Genomic DNA, 19,194 nt, shown 5'->3' with positions numbered 1-19,194 from the left:
CTTGAAATGACTTGTTATTTCTGGATATTACGAAGGGCATACTGAAAGTCGTGAGCAACATTTTTTCACAACCGTAATCTTTATTTGTAAGTGAAACCAAATATATCATCTCAATCTACAGACCTCTCTTTCACTTTTCCACATGGTCTTCGTTTTTTGCACACATTTTTCCCATCGTTCTGCAAGTTTGAAAATACCCCTGCGATAGAATTTCGTTCCAGCTACCCGTAGACACTGACGCACTAATTGCCGAATATCCTCCAACGTCTCGTAGCGACGGCCTCGTATCCGTTCCTTCGTAAAACCGAAAAGATGGTAGCTGGAGGGTGCCATGTCGGGGCTGTAGGGAGGATGTGGAAGTGTTTCTCAAATATCCTGATCTGCTCCATAGTGGCACGTGCAATATGCGAATGCGCATTATCCTGTTGAATGATTATCTTTCCAGGACATTTATCACGCAAGGAACGACGAAACTTCAAAAGTGTCTGGATGTAGCGGGCAGAATTTATGGTTTATCCAGGCTCAAGAAAGTAAACCAGAATGCAACCCTGTGCATTCCAGAAGACGCTCCCCATAACTTTCCCTGTCAATTGCACTGTCTTTGCTTTCTTCTTCAATGGCGAATTCAAGCGGTGCAATTCCATACTCTGTCGTTTTGTTTCAGGTTCATAATGATGGAACCAGCTTTAATCTCCAGTCACACTACTGGTCAAACATTCGTCACCGTCATGTCAAAATCTCTGAAGAAGGGTTTGAGCAATGGTTAGTCTCTGATGTTTGTGGTCCTTGGTTTAATAAACGTGGGACCCAACGGGCACAAACATTCCGATAACCTAAGCTGTGAATCATTTCTTGCACCGAACTATGTCCAGCACCAAGTTTTGCAGCGATTTCATTCACAGTGATACGCCTATCTTCCCTAATTATTTCATCAACCCTTACCTTGTTGCGTTCCGTGGAGGCAGTTCGAGGGCGCCCGCTGCGAGGCTCATCTTCAATACTCGTATTTCCATCCTTAAAAAGTTTCACCCACCTGCTAACACTGCTTGCACCCATGCACACATCTCCATAGGCACGCTGCAGTCTGCTGTGAATTTCAGAAGCAGATTGATCCTTTTTAACAAGGAATTGAATCACAGCACGCTGTCGGAACAAAACATTGCTGCCCGCCATTTTGGAAATCCTGCCTGTGGTCACGTTCTAGCAACCAATAGTGTCAACGTCTGGAAAGAAAGAAAGGTTTGTAGATTGAGATGATATACTTGGTTTCACTTACCACTAAAGATTACGATTGTGAAAACACGTTGCTCACGACTTTCAGTATGCCCTTGTACATGGGATCAGAGTGAAGGTGTTTACTTACAGGATAGTCGCTCATCTTCTTCCGTTTCACTATTTTCTGTTAAGTTTGGTAAATTATTTTGGTCATTGATGTTAGCAGTCGGTATAACGTCTTGCTCCAAACCTGGTTAGAAACAAAAATTTTACGGGTATACAATTCTCCAATTAACAGATCTCACAACAAGGAGTTTCCTCTCCTCAAATTTACAATTTTATTTTTAAGTTCAAAAAGTTCGTGCGAAAGTTCTCTTTTGATATTGTTTACACTAAACTCAAGTAATTTTGATATCGTTTCGATGTCCACAGAGGAACCCTTACAACAAGATAACTGATCATCATGTCTCTGTTCATTATGAGATACGTAATTGCTTACTATTGGCTGAACTACTACAAACAGAAAATTTATCTATTTGAACACAAGCGTTACATTTAAATTCACTTAATTGAATATGATCTTTCTTACTTAGTTATTCAAAACAAGCTGAGTGGCATTTCCTTTGACATAAATTACATTTAATAGTATTTTGCTTTCCACATATACACACAGTGGCGGATCTACCCTGGGGCCTGGGGGGCCTACGCCCCCCCCCCCAGTTTTTTGGGTGTCAAAAATAATTTAAGCTATTATTTATATGTTTTTGAAAGTTTATAGTAAATTCATCATATACCTATTATAGTCTGGGTTCTGGCTGCCCCCTCCCCCAGTTTTTACCTTCTCGATTCGCCACTGTATACACATTGATTCCATTGTGGACAATCGTCAGCTAGAGGTGCCATTTAATACGAACATAATATCACTAGTTTTTTTTTTTTTAATACAATTAACACACAAAAAATAAAAGTAGACTCCAAATGACCAAAAAGGAATCTGCTTAGAAAATTAAAGAAATCAGCTTTCCGACCTGCAAGAGGATCTAAAATTACTGAAGACCTCACGAATCAACCTATTACGTTGTGAAGCTTAAGAACTGAGACGATGGAAAAGTCCCTACTTAGCCACTATACAGCTATGCTGCGAGATATTTGCGCAACTCGACTGACTGCTCACGATGTTCCGAGCCCCACCTCGTGGAGGAAGGGGCTGTTGCTCGTTGATGGTAATTGACCAGAGGAAAGGAAAAGACTATAAAAGAAATGAGCAATCACGGGGCCAAAGACCAGAAGCGATATCAAATTGATAACTTCAGGCTGTTTTTTAGTTAAATTTTTCTGAATATTTGACTGAAGTTGAAGACAAAGAAAAATTATTTAATCTAGTCATTCAAGATATCAATAGTATGGGAGTTAAACGAATATCAAAACTGAAAAAACACAATATTCCAAAGTATCAAGAGAAACTATTTGGAGGTTTTCGAAGAAACTATTTGGAAAACCACTCCTTGTATTGAAGAAAGAGGTTGTTCCTTTGTATTGTGGAGTTACAGTAGAAGTCCCATGTTTTGTAGCTGACGCTTGCAGATGCAAAGAAAGTCAAGCAGATACAGAAGGATTATTTCATAAAGCTGCCAGACAGAGAGATATCCAGAAACTTTTGGATGACAGAAAGAGGCTAGGCTCGAAGCACCACGTGTTTGATGTAGCCAATATTTTAAAACTGTTTTTTAGAGAGCTTCCAGAGCCACTTGTGCCCTATGCATTTCACGATACTTTAGTCAAGTGCTTAAAATTTAGTGAAGTGTGTTGCTCACAACTTGTATACTTATTCCTATCCAATACTTAAGTACTTTGGCTTATTTTATGCAGTTCTGCAGAAGGTATCGGATAAGCGACAAGAATAAAATGGACATGAATAACTTGTTCATAATAATAATAATAATAATAACAATAATGAAAAAGACCGAGAGTCACAAAAAAAGTACATTTATCAACTAAAATAATTTATATTCACAAATTTACATTTTACATGTAACGAATTCCTCACATGTGATAGCTACGCAAAGTTTCTCATCTATCTATCGAGTTTTCTTTGCATCATTCATTCTCTGATCAATCCACATATGCAACTCAAGACAACTGTTCTTTGAGACTCCAACCAGCTCCAAAATTAGAAAACAAAGTTTCAGCACAAATAAAAAAGGTTTTCATCTTAGAGAGTCCAACTGAGATTGTATAGTTTCTAACTGATCGTAAAACTTATAAAGTTCCTCGTGATTAAATTCAACTGTCATCGAGTCTTCCCTGCCATCTTGGTTGATGTCAAGCTGAAACAAGGCCAGTGGAATTTTTTGTTTGCTTTTGGAAGATGAAGCAGTTTGCAGATTTAATGACCAGCTAATGTCTGTCAACTGAAAAAAGAAAAAAAAAGTATTAAACTCTTTTCCTGTATTATGAAAAACACTATAAAGAAAATTGCTTGGTTTCTTGAGACAAGCAAGAAATGATAAATAAAAGTGATAATAATATAGTTGTTTGATTGCCATTTGAAATAATCCGATGGAAATTATGTCAGAATTTTCAATAATTTGCATCGAGTTATTTGTATTATACTACCTAGGTACTACATAATCTCAACAACTGCAATATTCGAACTGTAATTACGGTATCTGTATAATCCAGTAACACATAACTATTAATATATCTGCTACTACTTCCATTGGATACAACATTATATCAATACATATTGTCCACAATGCTAACATATTCTCTCTTAGTACCACAAATTTCTACGTCAAAGCTCCTATATTTACTAAATGACACAAAACTTTCGAAACACAATACAAGGTTTCGAATTTAAGTGTAATGTGTCAACTGGTATGTTCAGGAAAAACACACAGGAGAGTAAGGACACTAGAGGAGAAAATAGACTTAGTTCTATGTCTAAAAGAAAATCGCGACAAGTCGCGAGCAAGGAAATATAAACCACATGATGCACAGAGTTGTAACACATTGTAATCGGAAAGCCTGGAGAAAGAGGATCCTTAAGTATAACACGAAATTGCTATAATAATACTGTAATATAAAACAAAACCAAAGATTGCTTCTCGGCCTTTGACCCCAGACCCTCTCTGGACATCTGCGTGTGTATGGATCTGTGGACAGTTTCAAGCGCTGAGAGGGTACCCTACCTCCTCGTGATTAGAATCGGCAACGAAGCCCTAGGCAGAACGGTACGTAGTACTAGCTCCACGTGGTAAGAACTAGGGCACGGTCAAAAGGGTTTGAACATCTGTTTGCCGCCCAGGCAGAAGAAGATCGGGTAAGTGGTCAAGGCCAATCTTAGCAACATAAAACTCAGAAGCGATTGCACGTTCTTCGACTGGCCAACGTAGGACCTGGTTTCGGGCAACCCTTATTGGTGGTCAGAGGGGTTTGATCTGGAATGTGTGTGGAATCGTCGTGTGGTGTGTCTTCATTGCTAGAGTCTTCGTGTGAGAGGTGGTTGCTGTTGTGGGGCGCTGTGTGGATCGTCGTGGAAGGTCGTCCTGGAAGGAGAAATCATCATTTGGAGTCAACGCCTGGAATCATCTGTTGGAGGAGTGGGAAGCCTTTGTGAAGTCAGCCCATTGGTGGAGTCTTCCCTGGAGCTGAAGCTTAGTATCTTCTGTAGGAAGTTGTCGTCTGGAGTCTTCGTTGTTGGAGTCACCATGAGAGCTTTCCCTCCGTCGTGTGAAGTCATCGATAGGGGTCAGACTGTGGATGGAGTCATCTGAATCATCTGATTGGCAGTCGTCTAGTGACAGGAAATCATCGTTGTTGCTGGAGTCTTCGTGTGAGAAGTGGCACCTGTTGTGGACGCGCCGTGTAGATCGTCCTGGCAGAATTCAATATTTGGAGTCGACGTCTGGAATTATCTGTGTGGAAGAGTGGGGAGCCTTTGTGAAGTCACCCAATTGATGGAGTCATCCCTGGGAGCTGAAACCTTGAATCTTCTGTATGAAGTCGTCGCTTGGGGTCCTCTTTCTTGGAGTCAGTGTGTGACGCCTTTCCTTCATCGTGTGAAGTCATCAATAGAGGTCATATTGTGAATGCAGTCATCTGAATCATCCGACGTGGAAGTTATCAAGTGATAGGAAATTATCGTTGTTGCTGGAGTCTTTGTGTGAGACTGTTTGTATTTGGAGATGGCTGAAGAGGTTTTTGAGGATGTCCTTATAGTTTCCCAGCAAGATGAGGAGGAGGAAGGTGGGACTCATTTGGAGATGATAGGATACAGTGATGCTGGAATGGATGAGGTATCCCAAGATATCTCAGAGATTGAGAATAGGATGCAGAGAGAAAGGGAACAGTGATGCAGAATGAAGACACGGTCAAGATCGATGGAGGGGGCAATGGTACGCTGCTTTATCTTTTTAAGAAGCTGTATTGCCCTCTTTATTCTTTTCTTAGATTTGCAAGTGGAGTGAACTTTCGTAAGCACTTAAATGCAATGCATATTGAGTGGCAGTATGCATGTGAGAAATGTGGTAAGATATTCGCTAAATTTAATCAAGTTACTTGCTACATCCCTAAGTGCTCAGGACCAAAAGTCGAGGATGGATCATTCAGGTGTGAAATATGTGACAGGACTTTTGCAACGAAATCGAGCTTGGGTCAACGTATGATGAGAAGTCACCCATCATTTTGGGAAAGGAAACGCTGCACATCTCTTCAAGAAGAGGGTGGATTCTGGACTTTAAAAGAAGAAACTATGTTGGCGATCTGTCGAGAAAATGTGGGCAATCCACTAATCAACCATCTGGTTATGGCCAAGATACCTAACCGTACGTTGGATGAAATTAGGGTTAAAAAGAAGAGGATGATTAAGAAAGGATTGTTACCAGAGGAAGCAAAAGTGGAGGCACGAAGTCATAGTATTAGTATAATGATGCAGGCTGAGCGTCTCAATAGAGTGGAAGAAGAATCATTTAGGATGAGGAGAATGTTAATTGGGAAAATAGCAGAACTGTCCGGGAATGCTGCCGGAGCAGAGGAGGATACAAGTTTGACTGTATTGTTTGAGGAACTTTGTGCCTGTATTGAAACTCGATGCGTGGAGCTGGAGAATCGCTGCAAAGAGGAATACGAAGCAATGATTGACTCCTTGAAACAGGAAAACCATGAGAGAACTTCGGAACATCAAAGATTGAGGGACATCATTAATGAACAAGAGAGAGAAGAAACCATCCTTAACGAAAGAGTTCGAGAGCTGCAAGGTGATTACGAGAGTCTGGAGGAAGAGAAGGGAAGATTGGTAAGGGACCTGGATCATCTGAAGGGTTTGCTTCAGTTAGAGGATGAGTCATTCCAGAAGAAAGTGTTGGGAGAAATGGACCGCTTCTATTGCCGATGAGCGAAAATTGAAGGAACAGGAGAAGAGGATTACTAGCCTGCAAAAACAACTGGAAGGAACAAGAAAAGAAGTGGATAGACTTACATGTCTTGCAGGACTACTGGGTAAAGTACAAATTGAGACAAAGATAAATCAATACAGGCTGATGGGGGTTTGGTGTTTGGAAGGAGTATACAGGGGAATGAAGATACAGATGAGGCAGTTAGCAGCGGCGAGATTGGATCGCAAGAGAAGACGACCTTGGTTAAAACAAGATGACCAGATGTTGGGAATGGTAAGCCTACATTTAGTGGGAAAAAAAATGAAATCTTTAAGTTTTACGTCCCACGATTATGCCGGTTAGGCTAAAGGAGACGGTGATGATGAGAAATGAATGAAATGGTGGAATGAAGAAAGTGGGAGGAAACAGGAGAACCCCGAGAAAACCCACGAACACGGTGTTTGTCCACCACAAAGTCCACACGGCGCGAGCTGGAATCGAACCAGGGACCCCAAGCACCGGAGGTGAACGCTCTACCACTGAGCCACCGCGCCCCCCTTACATTTAGTGGAATAGATGGTAGGAAGAAGTTAACAGAATAACCGGAAGGCCATGTACTTCCTGTATAGCGTAATGCAAAGTTCTTGCAGTTTGCAAAATAGTAATATATTCTACATTGCATATTTTATTTTGGTTTGCTTATTAAGATGTTTAAAGGGAAAAATTACGATTACCACACATTACCTTCCTTTTGTCCAATCATTGGGAATTGAATTCGTAGGATCACGGAGATTGCGCCCGCTCTTAGCAGTTGTGTGAACAATATTGTATTGCTACTGAGCAATTGTCATATGCGAGAAACACCTTCCAGAAAACACATAAGTAACGGGGGATTCTTAATTTTGTTTTTATTCTAACATCACTTAATAAGAAACCTGAAACCCTCATACTTTACCTATTAAAAAAAGAAAATCATCCTTTTATTCCTGCATTCCTATTTTTTTTAAAAAAAAATCAATTACGACTGATTTAAATTTAAAAAAAAAATCAACAAAAATGATTTTCTTTTTGTACAATAAATCATAAGTACAGATACGAGATACCCTGATTGAAATACAGGGTATCTCATTTATTTTTCCAAAATTATATTTTACAACTTTTCATAAATTCCTAAGTTAATTCACTGAAACTACACAGTGATAAGAACCTTGGTTTTTGTTATTTAAATTATGAAACTGAGAAAATTGATTCGTTGATTAAGTATCTTTTCAGTACCGTGAGTATATGAAACGACCTACTGCTGAAAGTGGTTCACGTGTTTATCTAAGGCTTTGCACCAACAGGAAAAAAAGTACAAGCCTACATACAACACAAAATGAAGTAAGGACTAATCTGACATTAGGAAATAACCAACGATATAACGAAGTGAGCTTTTGGAAGTATACAGTGCTGAAAGTAAGTGCTGATTAATTTACCAATGCGTTTATCGTCTGTCAATATTTCAATTCATATCATAGGAATGAACTCACATATGTCTTCTTGACAACTGCGATGAAGCGGTATCGAAATGAAGAAGACAAAATACATGCCAACCAACAAAGAAAAATATTTTAAATAAACGTATAAAGGTTATTACGGCTTGCTATAGGTATGTGGGCCCTGGATGTTAACCAACCTTTACCAAGAAATCTAGTTAGCACGCAACATCAGGCATTTGCTAAATTTGTATGCCTGTGCGAAAGTAAATAGAATTGTACAAGTAGTGGCAACCCATTGTCCATTCAAAAATAGACTGGCCAATGAACGATGATACAGACGACTACTCGATCAAGGTATCCAAACAATACCCTGATACCCCGCAATGCTATTGTCGAATAATTGTAATTTACTCTGGTTTGTACTGTTTTTACTTGATCTCTACCGGAGAAACCTTGTGGAGTCAAGAGGACGTGCTGTATCACACCAGTTCACTGCACAGATAAGCGATACAACAGTGATTCTCAAACTTGTTGTTACTGTGACCCACATTAAATAATAAAGTATTCTGTGGCTCACTTACTTTTATTCAAATACACATTGACATTCTACGTAATAGTGGTGTATTTGAAAGCAATTAAATTTTGTAGATCATATCTCTAATTCCAGTTGGTTCAATAAAACTCCGTATGAGTCATTAACATGAAATCTATTTGGGGATGTTGTGAACACCCCGAGCGACCACAAATGTTACAAACTAGAGCTCAACGCTTAAATTTTAATAAATCAAAGTTTAGTTGGTTTCTTTTATATCTATCGTAAATATCTCACTTTCAAACTAAACTGTAATGTAAATTTATAAATGCAATGACCCTGCCGGTACGAGAATATGTCGGTGATGGTCGAGCAAGTGCAATGTAAATTTCTTTCTCAATAACTTTATCATATGAATTGTACGCACGTGAAGAAAGGATTAAAGTGTTTCCATACAAAGGTAACACAAAGCTGACATTACTCCCGACGCAGTACTCTACCCTGTGACAGATTTTGACTCATCCACTCTCTTTCCATCCTAACCCAGCATCTCTACTGATTGTACAACAGGGCAGGGCTCTGAGTAACCTCTTACTCTTCACCTCATTAACAAACGCTTCCAATTTTCATTTTCTGAATAGTACTTCACAACGTATGTTTCTGCATCAAAATAAATTTTTCATAATTAAAAGGGAAAACTTCTCGCGACCCACCTAAAAACGGCCCACGACCCGCCGATGAGTCGCGACCCACACTGAGAAACACTGCGATACAACATTGGCTTTGTGCCTTTGCTGGCTTTATTTCTCTTTAGCACGTTGTAAAGTCAAAGTGAAGTGAATTAACTCCAGAAAAGATAAATATATTAGTTATTTAATGTGAAATAAGGATACAGATTTCGGTATAGCTTTCATAAATTTGAAATAATTTAATTTTTTCATCTTTGTAAATGAAAAAAGAAAAAGAAATGTCAGGAATCCATTGTCCTCCTTTAAGCTTGATCCAGGGAGCCTTTTGTGTTATAGGCATTAGAATAACTTATACTTTATGAAGCAAAAATTATCTTCTTGATAGAAAGTTATGAAAATTGTTTTAGATATTTGCAACATAAAATTTTCATAATGATACTCAATGTTAAAATGGGTTCCAAATGATGCTAAATTATCTTATTTGAACGCCACTTAGAAGTGATAGGAACAAATCTTATGTTCTATTTGCACGTACGTACTTGAAGTTGAGTTTACTCACTTCGAAGCCAAAGATAAGTGTTACGTATTGCACCAAATAATACAATTGTTTTATACTGTATTATTCACGTTACTACGCGTTTGGTTCACTTTTTTTTTTTAAGAATTAAAGGGAACAAAATTCCAAATTGAAATATTTGGATAATCCTCTGGAATAAAACCGAGAAAGTTCTGTATTGCGTTACATAACACAAATGAAATACGGATGGTCCTCAAACACAAGCACAGAAGAAAGAAAAAAAAGCACGTAGCAGTGTCACGTGTACACCACGTGAAGGAGTTTGGTTTGTATGGCGTGATATTTTCGCAATTAATATTGAAACCGGAAACAGTAACAGATTTCTAACATACCCGATTTTAACAGAGATTAGAATGGAGATAAACCATATCCTTGGAATGTTTAGTTAATTGTAGAGAACTTTTTTTGCTGTCTGTTACTGTTCTAATTCTATAGCGATCGACGTTAAAACCGGAAGAGGTTCATTTCTGCCTCTTTTGGTTTTAAAAGAAAGTTAAGATAAAAGATGGTACCTGTTCTTAGACCGCTAAATCGATTCCTAAAAACAGCTTCTTTTCGCATCTCTTATGGTATTTACTCTATGTAAATCAATATTGAAACTAGAAGTTGTAATGGATTTCTATCACTTTCGGTTCCAGTAGAGAATGTGTTCTTGGGCCACTTATTCGATTATAGGAAACCAATTCTTGCCATCTATGACTGTTTTTGTTCTATAGTAATCAACGAAAAGCCACAAGCGGTGATTTCTACCAATTCTGTTTGAATATAACCTCTATTAACGAATTCGATTCATAATTTTTACCCTCTCATTCTGGCCAAAATTTATGTCGATTCATCAAGTAGTTCTTGAGTTTTTCCCATCTTCTAGACAGACGGACGGACGCACGGACAGAGTAAATATGTAAGGAGTTTTAGTAAACCAGACTTCTCGAGAACAATAACAGATATGGGGTACGTACATTCATAGATGATATAAAGTTCATAGTTCACTTTCCTTAATATATATATTTTTTTTTTTTAATCTACGTAGTACAATATAACTCCAATCATCCGGACTAAGTTCTGAAGGCAATACAAATAATACACAAATGCGAGGGGTAATTACCCAAAACAGGTTATTTTATGAAATAAAAACTTCCCTATAATTGTTTAAATAAATAAAGGTAGCTCTAATATTTCATACTAGACTTCGAAAATCTCAAACATAAATTTGAATTTGATGACTGATTTGCATTTATGTTTTTCGTCAGCAGCAAGGCTATAGAGGAGGATAAATTTTAATATTTGTTTAAAAAGGAATTCCAAGGAAATTGTACTTTTACAAACGAACACATACAATTTGCACTTCAATAAGTTTTATTAAAGGTTATTATTATTATTATCTGATATCGATTCGGATATTTGGAGTTATATTGTACTAAAAGTTCGAAAATCACCACAGATGACATATCCAACTTTTCCAATGTATTTTGTAAAAACCTACAATATTCCCAATAATTCAATTAAATTCAAGAGATCGATATCCAAACTTTGTCCAAAGATAAACTAAATATACTGTACATTGAGAGGACAATTTGTGCACATTTTAATTATCTTGTTTTACTTATTGAGAAAGCATTTAACTTTTTTTCACCAGAACCAAGCTCCCAATCACGAAACAGTTTAAACACATTTTAAAAAAAAAAATCAAAATACTGCATGGATTATTCTTTGATTATTGATTCTATTTTATTTTGGACAAAGTTTTGAAATCTATACCTATAATTTGACTGAGTTCCTGCGAATATTGTCAACCTCTACCAAAACACACTGGACAAAGAAGAAACGTGCTGTCATCTACTGGTGATGAAAAAATTCACCTGAAGCTATGAACAGCCAGAATAAACTGAGAACAGGCTGATCTTTTGACTAAACATCACAAAACTAACGCCGCGTCTTGTCCACCACAATCCTATGGCCGTAAACGCAAGGAAATTCAGTTTACTTTTGTACTGCAGAAAACTACGCAAATTTCAATCATTGTAACCAGCTTCCTTAGAAGAAGAAATAATGGTTTTAATCTGAGAGGTAAACAAGGTTCCACAACATGTTTAACTATCAACGTGATTTCGTGTAACGCGTGAAAGATTACGAGTTGTAAATGTTCTCAAGAACTAATATTACAAACCTGATTTGGAAGCAATGATTTTTGCCTTCGACGGTCAACAATCCCTTTAGCAGAGGCTGTCCACGTTTGAACAAACGTTTTCGCTTTCTCTTCATCAAAATTCGAAGCTACTAACTGACGATGCAAAATTGTTGGTTTTATTACATGAAACGCAGCCTGTAAGACAAACACAAGTATTTAGTGTTTAACAAAATTTACGTTTAAAAAAATGCTCACACAGTGCTATAAAATACACACTTCTTTATAACCCTTTAAAGTTCAGCGAAAGATTTTTTTTAATAACTCACAAAAAAAATAAAATATTTCTACTTTATAAAGTTCTATTCTTGGTCAAATATGAAGAGTGATTAAAAAAAAAACGTAAAGTGCGGAACAAAACTGACTTTAAAAAGTTTCAAAAACATTTGTCTCACGGCGTAACTATATAAAACGAAAGAAAAATGTTTCTTATCAACATTAAATCTACATTTGCATGATTAGAAATAAACCTATCTTCTCAACGTCGAGACTGTAAGAAGACAGAGGCTCTTCAGAACTGAAGATTAACTGGTTGAAGTGGAATCCCAAATATTACTTACACAGTGGATTGAACTCGCGACTACTCGCGCAGAAAGCACACACATTAACCACTTGATCTCCAAGAGGCAAATTAAACCAAACTATATTTTAAGTACATGTCTTTCTACGTCCTTCAAGCTGGCCCGCACAAATTTCATATTCAAACTAAAACAGTACCAAAAATTTGTACCCAATATGTACCAATTTGTACCACTAAAATTAGAATTTGTACCCCCACCAATTTCGAAAAAATTGAATTTTTGATGGCGGGCCAGCTTGATGTCAAGCTGGCCCGCACAATTTATTTTTCTTTCCAATTCGAACAAAAACATTACCAAAAATTTGTACTCAAATATGTACCAATTTGTACCACTAAAATTAGAATTTGTACCCCCACCAATTTCGAAAGAAATGAATTTTTGATGGCGGGCCAGCTTGACGTCAAGCTGGCCCACACGATTTATTTTTCTTTCTAATTCGAACAAAAACATTACCAAAAATTTGTACCCAATATGTACCAATTTGTATCACTAAAATTAGAATTTGTACCCTTACCAATTTCGAAAGAAATGAATTTTTGATGGCGGGCCAGCTTGATGTCAAGCTGGCCCGCACAATTTATTTTTCTTTCCAATTCGAACAAAAACGGTACCAAAAATTTGTACCCAATATGTACCAATTTTTACCACCAAAATTAGAATTTGTACCCCCACCAATTTTGACAAATTTGAATTTTTCTCTTCAGTGTTTATACATTTAGTTTAAAAACAAAGCATTATTTATTCTTTTTTGTCAATTACTTGTTTAATTTTCCCATCCTGGATTTAATCCCTCATCCGTCTTGAGGAATAATTTTATGGAACTGAGGTTCATTGTGAGATTTCACAATCCGAATATAATTCGTCTATAGTGTAATCTTTAGTTTAGTCTTCCATTTAGTTTAGAGATAAGGTTAAAGCTTTTGATTGCTTCTATACATCACATGACTTAGCAAGTGCGTACTTCATCCTCCTCCCTCTTGCCTTTTTTTTTTTTTTTTTTTTTTAAATCTTGTATCCAGTTCTTACTTCTGTTTAGAGGAATAAAAATAGATCGACCAAGAATTCATCATGCAACCAAAACGAGGCAAACCACCCTCTATTGAGAAGCGTTATATCGAAGAGGAAATCATGAAGTATAAGGAGGAAGTAGTTCAAGATGGTACGTATTCTCTTAATTAATAAAAACACCAACTTACTTACGAAAAGAGTTGTTTTGAAAACTCACATCATGAATTGTTTCTGTCAACTTAAAAGCCATTTAAATAAAAATGTATGTATACAATACTGTAATAATGAAGAAAATTCTATTACTTATCAAATATATATTATAAATTTGAGTAGATACACATATGAAAACTAAGAAACATGTAGAAGCGGAGTTAGGAATCGTCTGCTGCGGGGGGAAAGACCTACAGTACAGTCTCGCAAATTTTGACAGGTCTTGGTAAATGGCCATCTAAGAAGTGGCATTTTTACTTTTTGTCAAAAAGTTGGAGGGGCAATACCTCCCGTGCCCCATAGCTCCGCCCAGTAAATGAAACACAGAAAGGTCTCTGAATTACCATAAGCAAGTTAAAAGAGGGAGCGAACCAGTTATATGGATCGTGCTGGCGTCGCAGGTCGGATAACCAACGTCGAGGCAATGATGCCAGTTGGCGGGAAATTTCCCGTAAAACGGGTAATTCTGAGCACTGACGTGAATGCGGGAATTTTTCTTTAAAATAGGCTGAAAACGGGAAATTCTGGCGTTCTCAACTTTTCTAGGCGTAAGATCTGCAACGTTCAGCTCTTTCTTGATAAAAGCAGGGGTAAAAGTGAGGGGGGAACGTAGGTGGACGTCGTCTCCCCACTTCCAGAAAATATCTGTGGCGTTCTCCCACTTTCTAAAAATTACAATGGCCAAAGATAGGCATGGGGAAAGGTTTTACGTAATGCGTCCCCTTACCTTTTCAGATTCACTTTATCCATGGGTAAAAGTGAACATTACAAACACACAAAAGACTTTAAACATCAAGCTAATGTAAAGCAATTGCAAAATACCCTGCGTATCGCCGCATTTTTAAACTTTTAAAATTTTTATTTATTTATTTTTGTGGCAAGGAACCAGAATCGTGTTAAGGTCAATACAAGCTGAACATAACATTCCCTTCCAAACCACAAAAACATCATAGTGTTCGTTAAAAAAAAAAAAAAAAAAAAAAAAAAAAAAAAAAAAAATGTACATTGTGTTTTGTTTTAAATTTTGGCCCTGTCATAGATATTGTAAATTATATCTACTGAGGTTGACGGGAAATTTTGCATCTAATCGGGAAATTTCATGGTTTCGGACGGGAATTTTTCTGATACAAAACTAGCATCACTGCGTCGAGGGCATTTTCCAGTGCAATGGGAAGGAGTTGGAGTGAAGAGAAGATAATGTTGGCCTCTGAGCATACTCTTTGTTATCTTTTCAGTTCTGGGGGAGATGCATGGAGTTCACTAAATTTCATATTACTGCGTTATCTTTTTTGGTATTTTACCTAAAAATTTGGGGGGACGCGTTCCCCATCACCCCCGCTTACAGCTCCCATTATCTAAGTCTTATCATCATGGTCAAGTTGCAGGAGGGAAGTTGACTGACGTAGTTTAACACTATAGAATTGAGAGTTGGAAAAATTTCAATTTAGTATAATATATTACAAAAAAAAAAAAAAAAAAAAATTATAACCGATCAACAGGCCTGACGTAATGGTTTCGAGGGCCGGATTTTGTCAGGGGCCCGACTGCTTTTAACCGTAATTAAAACCTAAAGTGTATCTTCAATAGTTGTAATAATTTTAACTAGATACTTAGTGTCCTCCGGAACTCTGATATGTTTTTCGGGGCTGACATGTTTTCCAGACATGTTTTTTAGGGGCTAGTGCCCCCCGGAACTCTGTGAGTGCCTCCGAAGGAGACCAGAATAATACGTCTATAATATATAGTCTAATAATAAATAGAACAGTACCATGTGAAAATAATAAGTGCTCCTCCGAATACCGTTGAGCCTCCCCCCGGAACATTATTTTCTGAAATAAACACTGCTCAGTGTCTGTTAGTTTGTCCGAATTTTCTTACATAGACTGGTGTCTGTACTACTAATAATTATGTATTCTGTGCATAACTTCGCGTGTTCGATTGAAAGTATCATTTAACTTGGGAAAATAACTAAGTTAAAAATAATAATTTCGCTCTAATATAAAGCCAATCAGGAAAAAAAGAAAGAAAATACATCTACCACGTCTAAACTACTAAACAGATTGATTAAAGAATGGAAACAATACAAATCTCTGGGTGTAGACGAAATTCCTTTCGCGTTAAATTTAGCTGGGGGGAGGAAATTGTGAAACTAGTTACAGAAACTCATTTTCCTCATCTGTAAAAAGGGAGGAATTGCCACGAGATTAGAAGGAATCAATCATCGAAAAAATGAAATGAACTCTTTAGCTTAAAGTTCTACTTTTATGCAAGCTAAGTTCTAAAGGAGACGGATGAAATTATAAGTGAATGATGGAAGAAATGGTGGAATGAGAAACAGGGAAAAAACAAGAGAATCCCGAGAAAACCCACGGATACGATTTCGTCCACCACGAATCAATCATTGTTCCGATTCACAAGAAAGGCGACAAGATCGACTGTAATAATTATCAAGGCCAGTGGCGTATTTTCGATTTTGTTTCGGGGGGCTTTGCCTGGAAATGTGAAAATTCTGCAAGATATTTCATTTACTTTACTATAGTAAGTAAGATTTCGGGAGGGGCTTAAGCTCGGAAGCTCCCCCCTTAAATACACCACTGATCAAGGCATCTGTCAACATGCTATAAAATTCTCTCAAACATAGCAAGACTGACGCCATACGCGGATGAAATTGCTGGACATTATCATTGTAGATTTAGGCTCAACTGATCAATTTAATTATTAATCAATTTACCACTCGATTAATACTCGAAAAGAAATGATAATATAATAATGAGGTTTTATTGGACGCTTGTAGGGACATGGGTTTAGAAGTAAATAGAGAGGAATCTAAATACATGGAAATTCGCTGGGATTATAATACTGCATATGGATATGTCAAAATATGAAATAATATTTTCGACAAAGTGGATACTTTCAAAAATGTAGCATCAACATTAGCAGACCAAAACTATATGTAAGAAGAAAATACATCTTGACTGAAAGCCGGGAATTCGTGTTATTATTCAGTTCAAAATCTTTGATCTTCATGAATTATGCTGAAAAACTTGAAGCTTAAAATATTTATAAAACGATAACCATGCCTGTTGAACTATATAGTTGCAAAACATGGTCGCTTACAAGAACGCAGACAGAGTATTTGAGAATACAGTAGGTCATTCGTTTTATATTCGATCATTTTGATCATATTCGAAATATCCATGGTGAATTTCCGCATTCTTGTCTTACAACTTTCTTTATTCTCATCTCTTTGTCTTCCCATAAGACCTGTTTGGTTTTCTAGTCCATGTACTACTCGTCTATCTCTCTAGTCTATTCCTTTCTTCTTCAGAACTTCAAACAGTGTGTTCCATTTCGCGTTATCAAATGCCTTTTCTACATCAATGAACGTTGCTGTTACAACCACTAATGTTTACTCTTAGAAACTGTTCGATTATCAGTCGTTAGCATCTCCTGTTCCTTTAACTGACGCCAAATAAGTCTTCGGACAGGTTCTCCTTTATTCTTTTTTCCACACGTCTTCGAAGTATTCTTATAAGTATTTTTGACACAAGTAATATCAAACACTATTGTTTTCACATTTAACTTTCAAAATCTTTTGGTACTTTACCTGTTACGTACATTTTGTTTATTAGTTTATACAAAACTCCTTTCACTCTTTATCCTAAATTCCTTATAATTTCAGCTGGTATTTCATTTGGTCCGGTTGCTGTATCTAACTTCAGTGTTTGCACTGCTTCTTCAAATTCCACTTTTAAAATTGATGGTCCCAAGTAATCTTCATGTACTTCATCTACCACCGCTTCTTCCTGGTTCAGTTTCTTTGTAAACTTCTACGCATTCCTTCCATCGATGTGTTCTGTCTTCTTCCTATACCTGAACGTTTCCGTCTTTGTCCTTTATTACATTTGCAGTGGTTCTTATGTGATAAACTTAATTTTTCACGTTCTTGTAAGCTTGTTCTATGTCTCCAGTCTTCATAGTTTCATCAATTTCCTTGCATTTGCTAACCACTCTTTTCTTGCCTTTCTTGTTTATCAGGTTTCTGTATCGCTTGAATACTTCGTCGTCCTTGTTTAGTTTGCAACTTCTTCGCTTTTCCACTAATTTCAATATTTCTTCAATTATCCATGCCTTGTAGTTATTTTTTCCTGTTTCCCCATGTAATCATCACAGTTTTTGATTATTCCTGCCATTAAGCCCCTCTTACATAATATTTTTCGCAGTATCTGTTGTGGTAACTCATCTATCTGTCGCTCTCCAGAATTCTTTATGAGTCTTGACATCTTTCTTAGTTTGAGTGAATTTCACTTGGTGCACGGTTATAACATTCGCGTCATCTTATAGTGATCGATAACCAACACAAGGGAGTCATCTGTGCCCACATCTGCACCTGAGTAACTTGTACAGAGCTTTACTTGGTTTCTGAATCTGTTTCGGATTAGAATATTGTCTATTTGGTACTTTCACTACCTCCTGGTTTGCACAAGATAAGGTATAGTTTTAAAAATTACATAAATTCAAATTTCTCGAAATGGGTGGAGGAACAAATTCTAGTTTTCGTGGAACAAATCGGTACACGTTGGATACAAATTTTTGATACAGTTTTCATTCAAATTGGAAAGAAAAATGCGTTGAGCAGGGCAGATTGACGTCAAGCTGGACCGCTATCAAAAATTCATATTTTCGAAATCGGTAGGGGTACAAATTCTAATTTTGGTGGTACAAATTAGTGCATATTGGGTACAAATTTTTCGCACCATTTTTATTCAAATTGGAAACAAAAATAAATTGTGCGGGTCAGCTTGACGTCAAGATGACCCGCCATCAAAAATTCAATTTTTTCGAAATCGGTAGGGGTACAAATTCTAATTTTGGTGGTACAAATTGTTACATATTGGGTACGAATTTTTCGCACCATTTTTGTTCGAATTGGAAACAAAAATAAATTGTGCGGGCCAGCTTGACGTCAAGATGACCCGCCATCAAAAATTCAATTTTTTCGAAATCGGTAGGGGTACAAATTATAATTTTGGTGGTACAAATTGTTACATATTGGGTACGAATTTTTCGCAACATTTTTGTTCGAATTGGAAACAAAAATTAATTGTGCGGGCCAACTTGACGTCAAGATGACCCGCCATTAAAAATTCAATTTTTTCGAAATCGGTAAGGGTACAAATTCTAATTTTAGTGGTACAAATTGGTACATATTGGGTACAAATTTTTGGTACCGTTTTTGTTCGAATTGGAAAGAAAAATAAATTGTGCGGGCCAGCGTGACGTCAAGCTGGCCCGCCATCAAAAATTCATTTTTTTCGAAATTGGTGAGGGTACAAATTCTAAT

The 19,194-nt window shown here is 37.0% G+C and overlaps 2 protein-coding genes across 2 annotated transcripts in view; both read right to left on the bottom strand.

Annotated features, from left to right (window-relative positions):
• Positions 1–726: 726 nt before the first annotated feature.
• Positions 727–1,173, bottom strand: LOC145666130 (protein GVQW3-like). Its single transcript, XM_081733215.1, has one exon. It carries the CDS (start codon positions 1,171–1,173, stop codon positions 727–729), a length of 447 nt encoding a protein of 148 aa, XP_081589341.1.
• Positions 1,174–3,185: 2,012 nt separating this feature from the next.
• Positions 3,186–19,194, bottom strand: part of Vlet (COMM domain containing 10 protein valette) — a 40,531-nt gene continuing 24,522 nt past the window's right edge. Inside the window, exons 4-5 of the mRNA XM_081734189.1 lie at positions 12,034–12,189; positions 3,186–3,626 (exon numbers count right to left, since the gene is read on the bottom strand). Of these exons, the coding sequence (XP_081590315.1) occupies positions 3,423–3,626; positions 12,034–12,189 (360 nt within the window). The 3' untranslated portion in view covers positions 3,186–3,422. The remainder of the gene's footprint in view (positions 3,627–12,033; positions 12,190–19,194) is intronic.

The sequence above is a fragment of the Thermobia domestica genome, chromosome 12 (genome assembly GCF_964235325.1).
Source record: "Thermobia domestica chromosome 12, izTheDome1.hap1.1, whole genome shotgun sequence".
NCBI classification, from domain to species: Eukaryota; Metazoa; Arthropoda; class Insecta; order Zygentoma; family Lepismatidae; genus Thermobia; species Thermobia domestica.
The sequence above is the reverse complement of the archived record's forward strand: the minus strand, read 5'-3'. Positions and strand labels throughout refer to the sequence as shown.

What these genes read in the sequence shown, in the direction of transcription:
- LOC145666130 (XM_081733215.1), bottom strand. Translation starts at nt 1,173, where the DNA reads ATGGCGGGCAGCAATGTTTTGTTCCGACAGCGTGCTGTGATTCAATTC.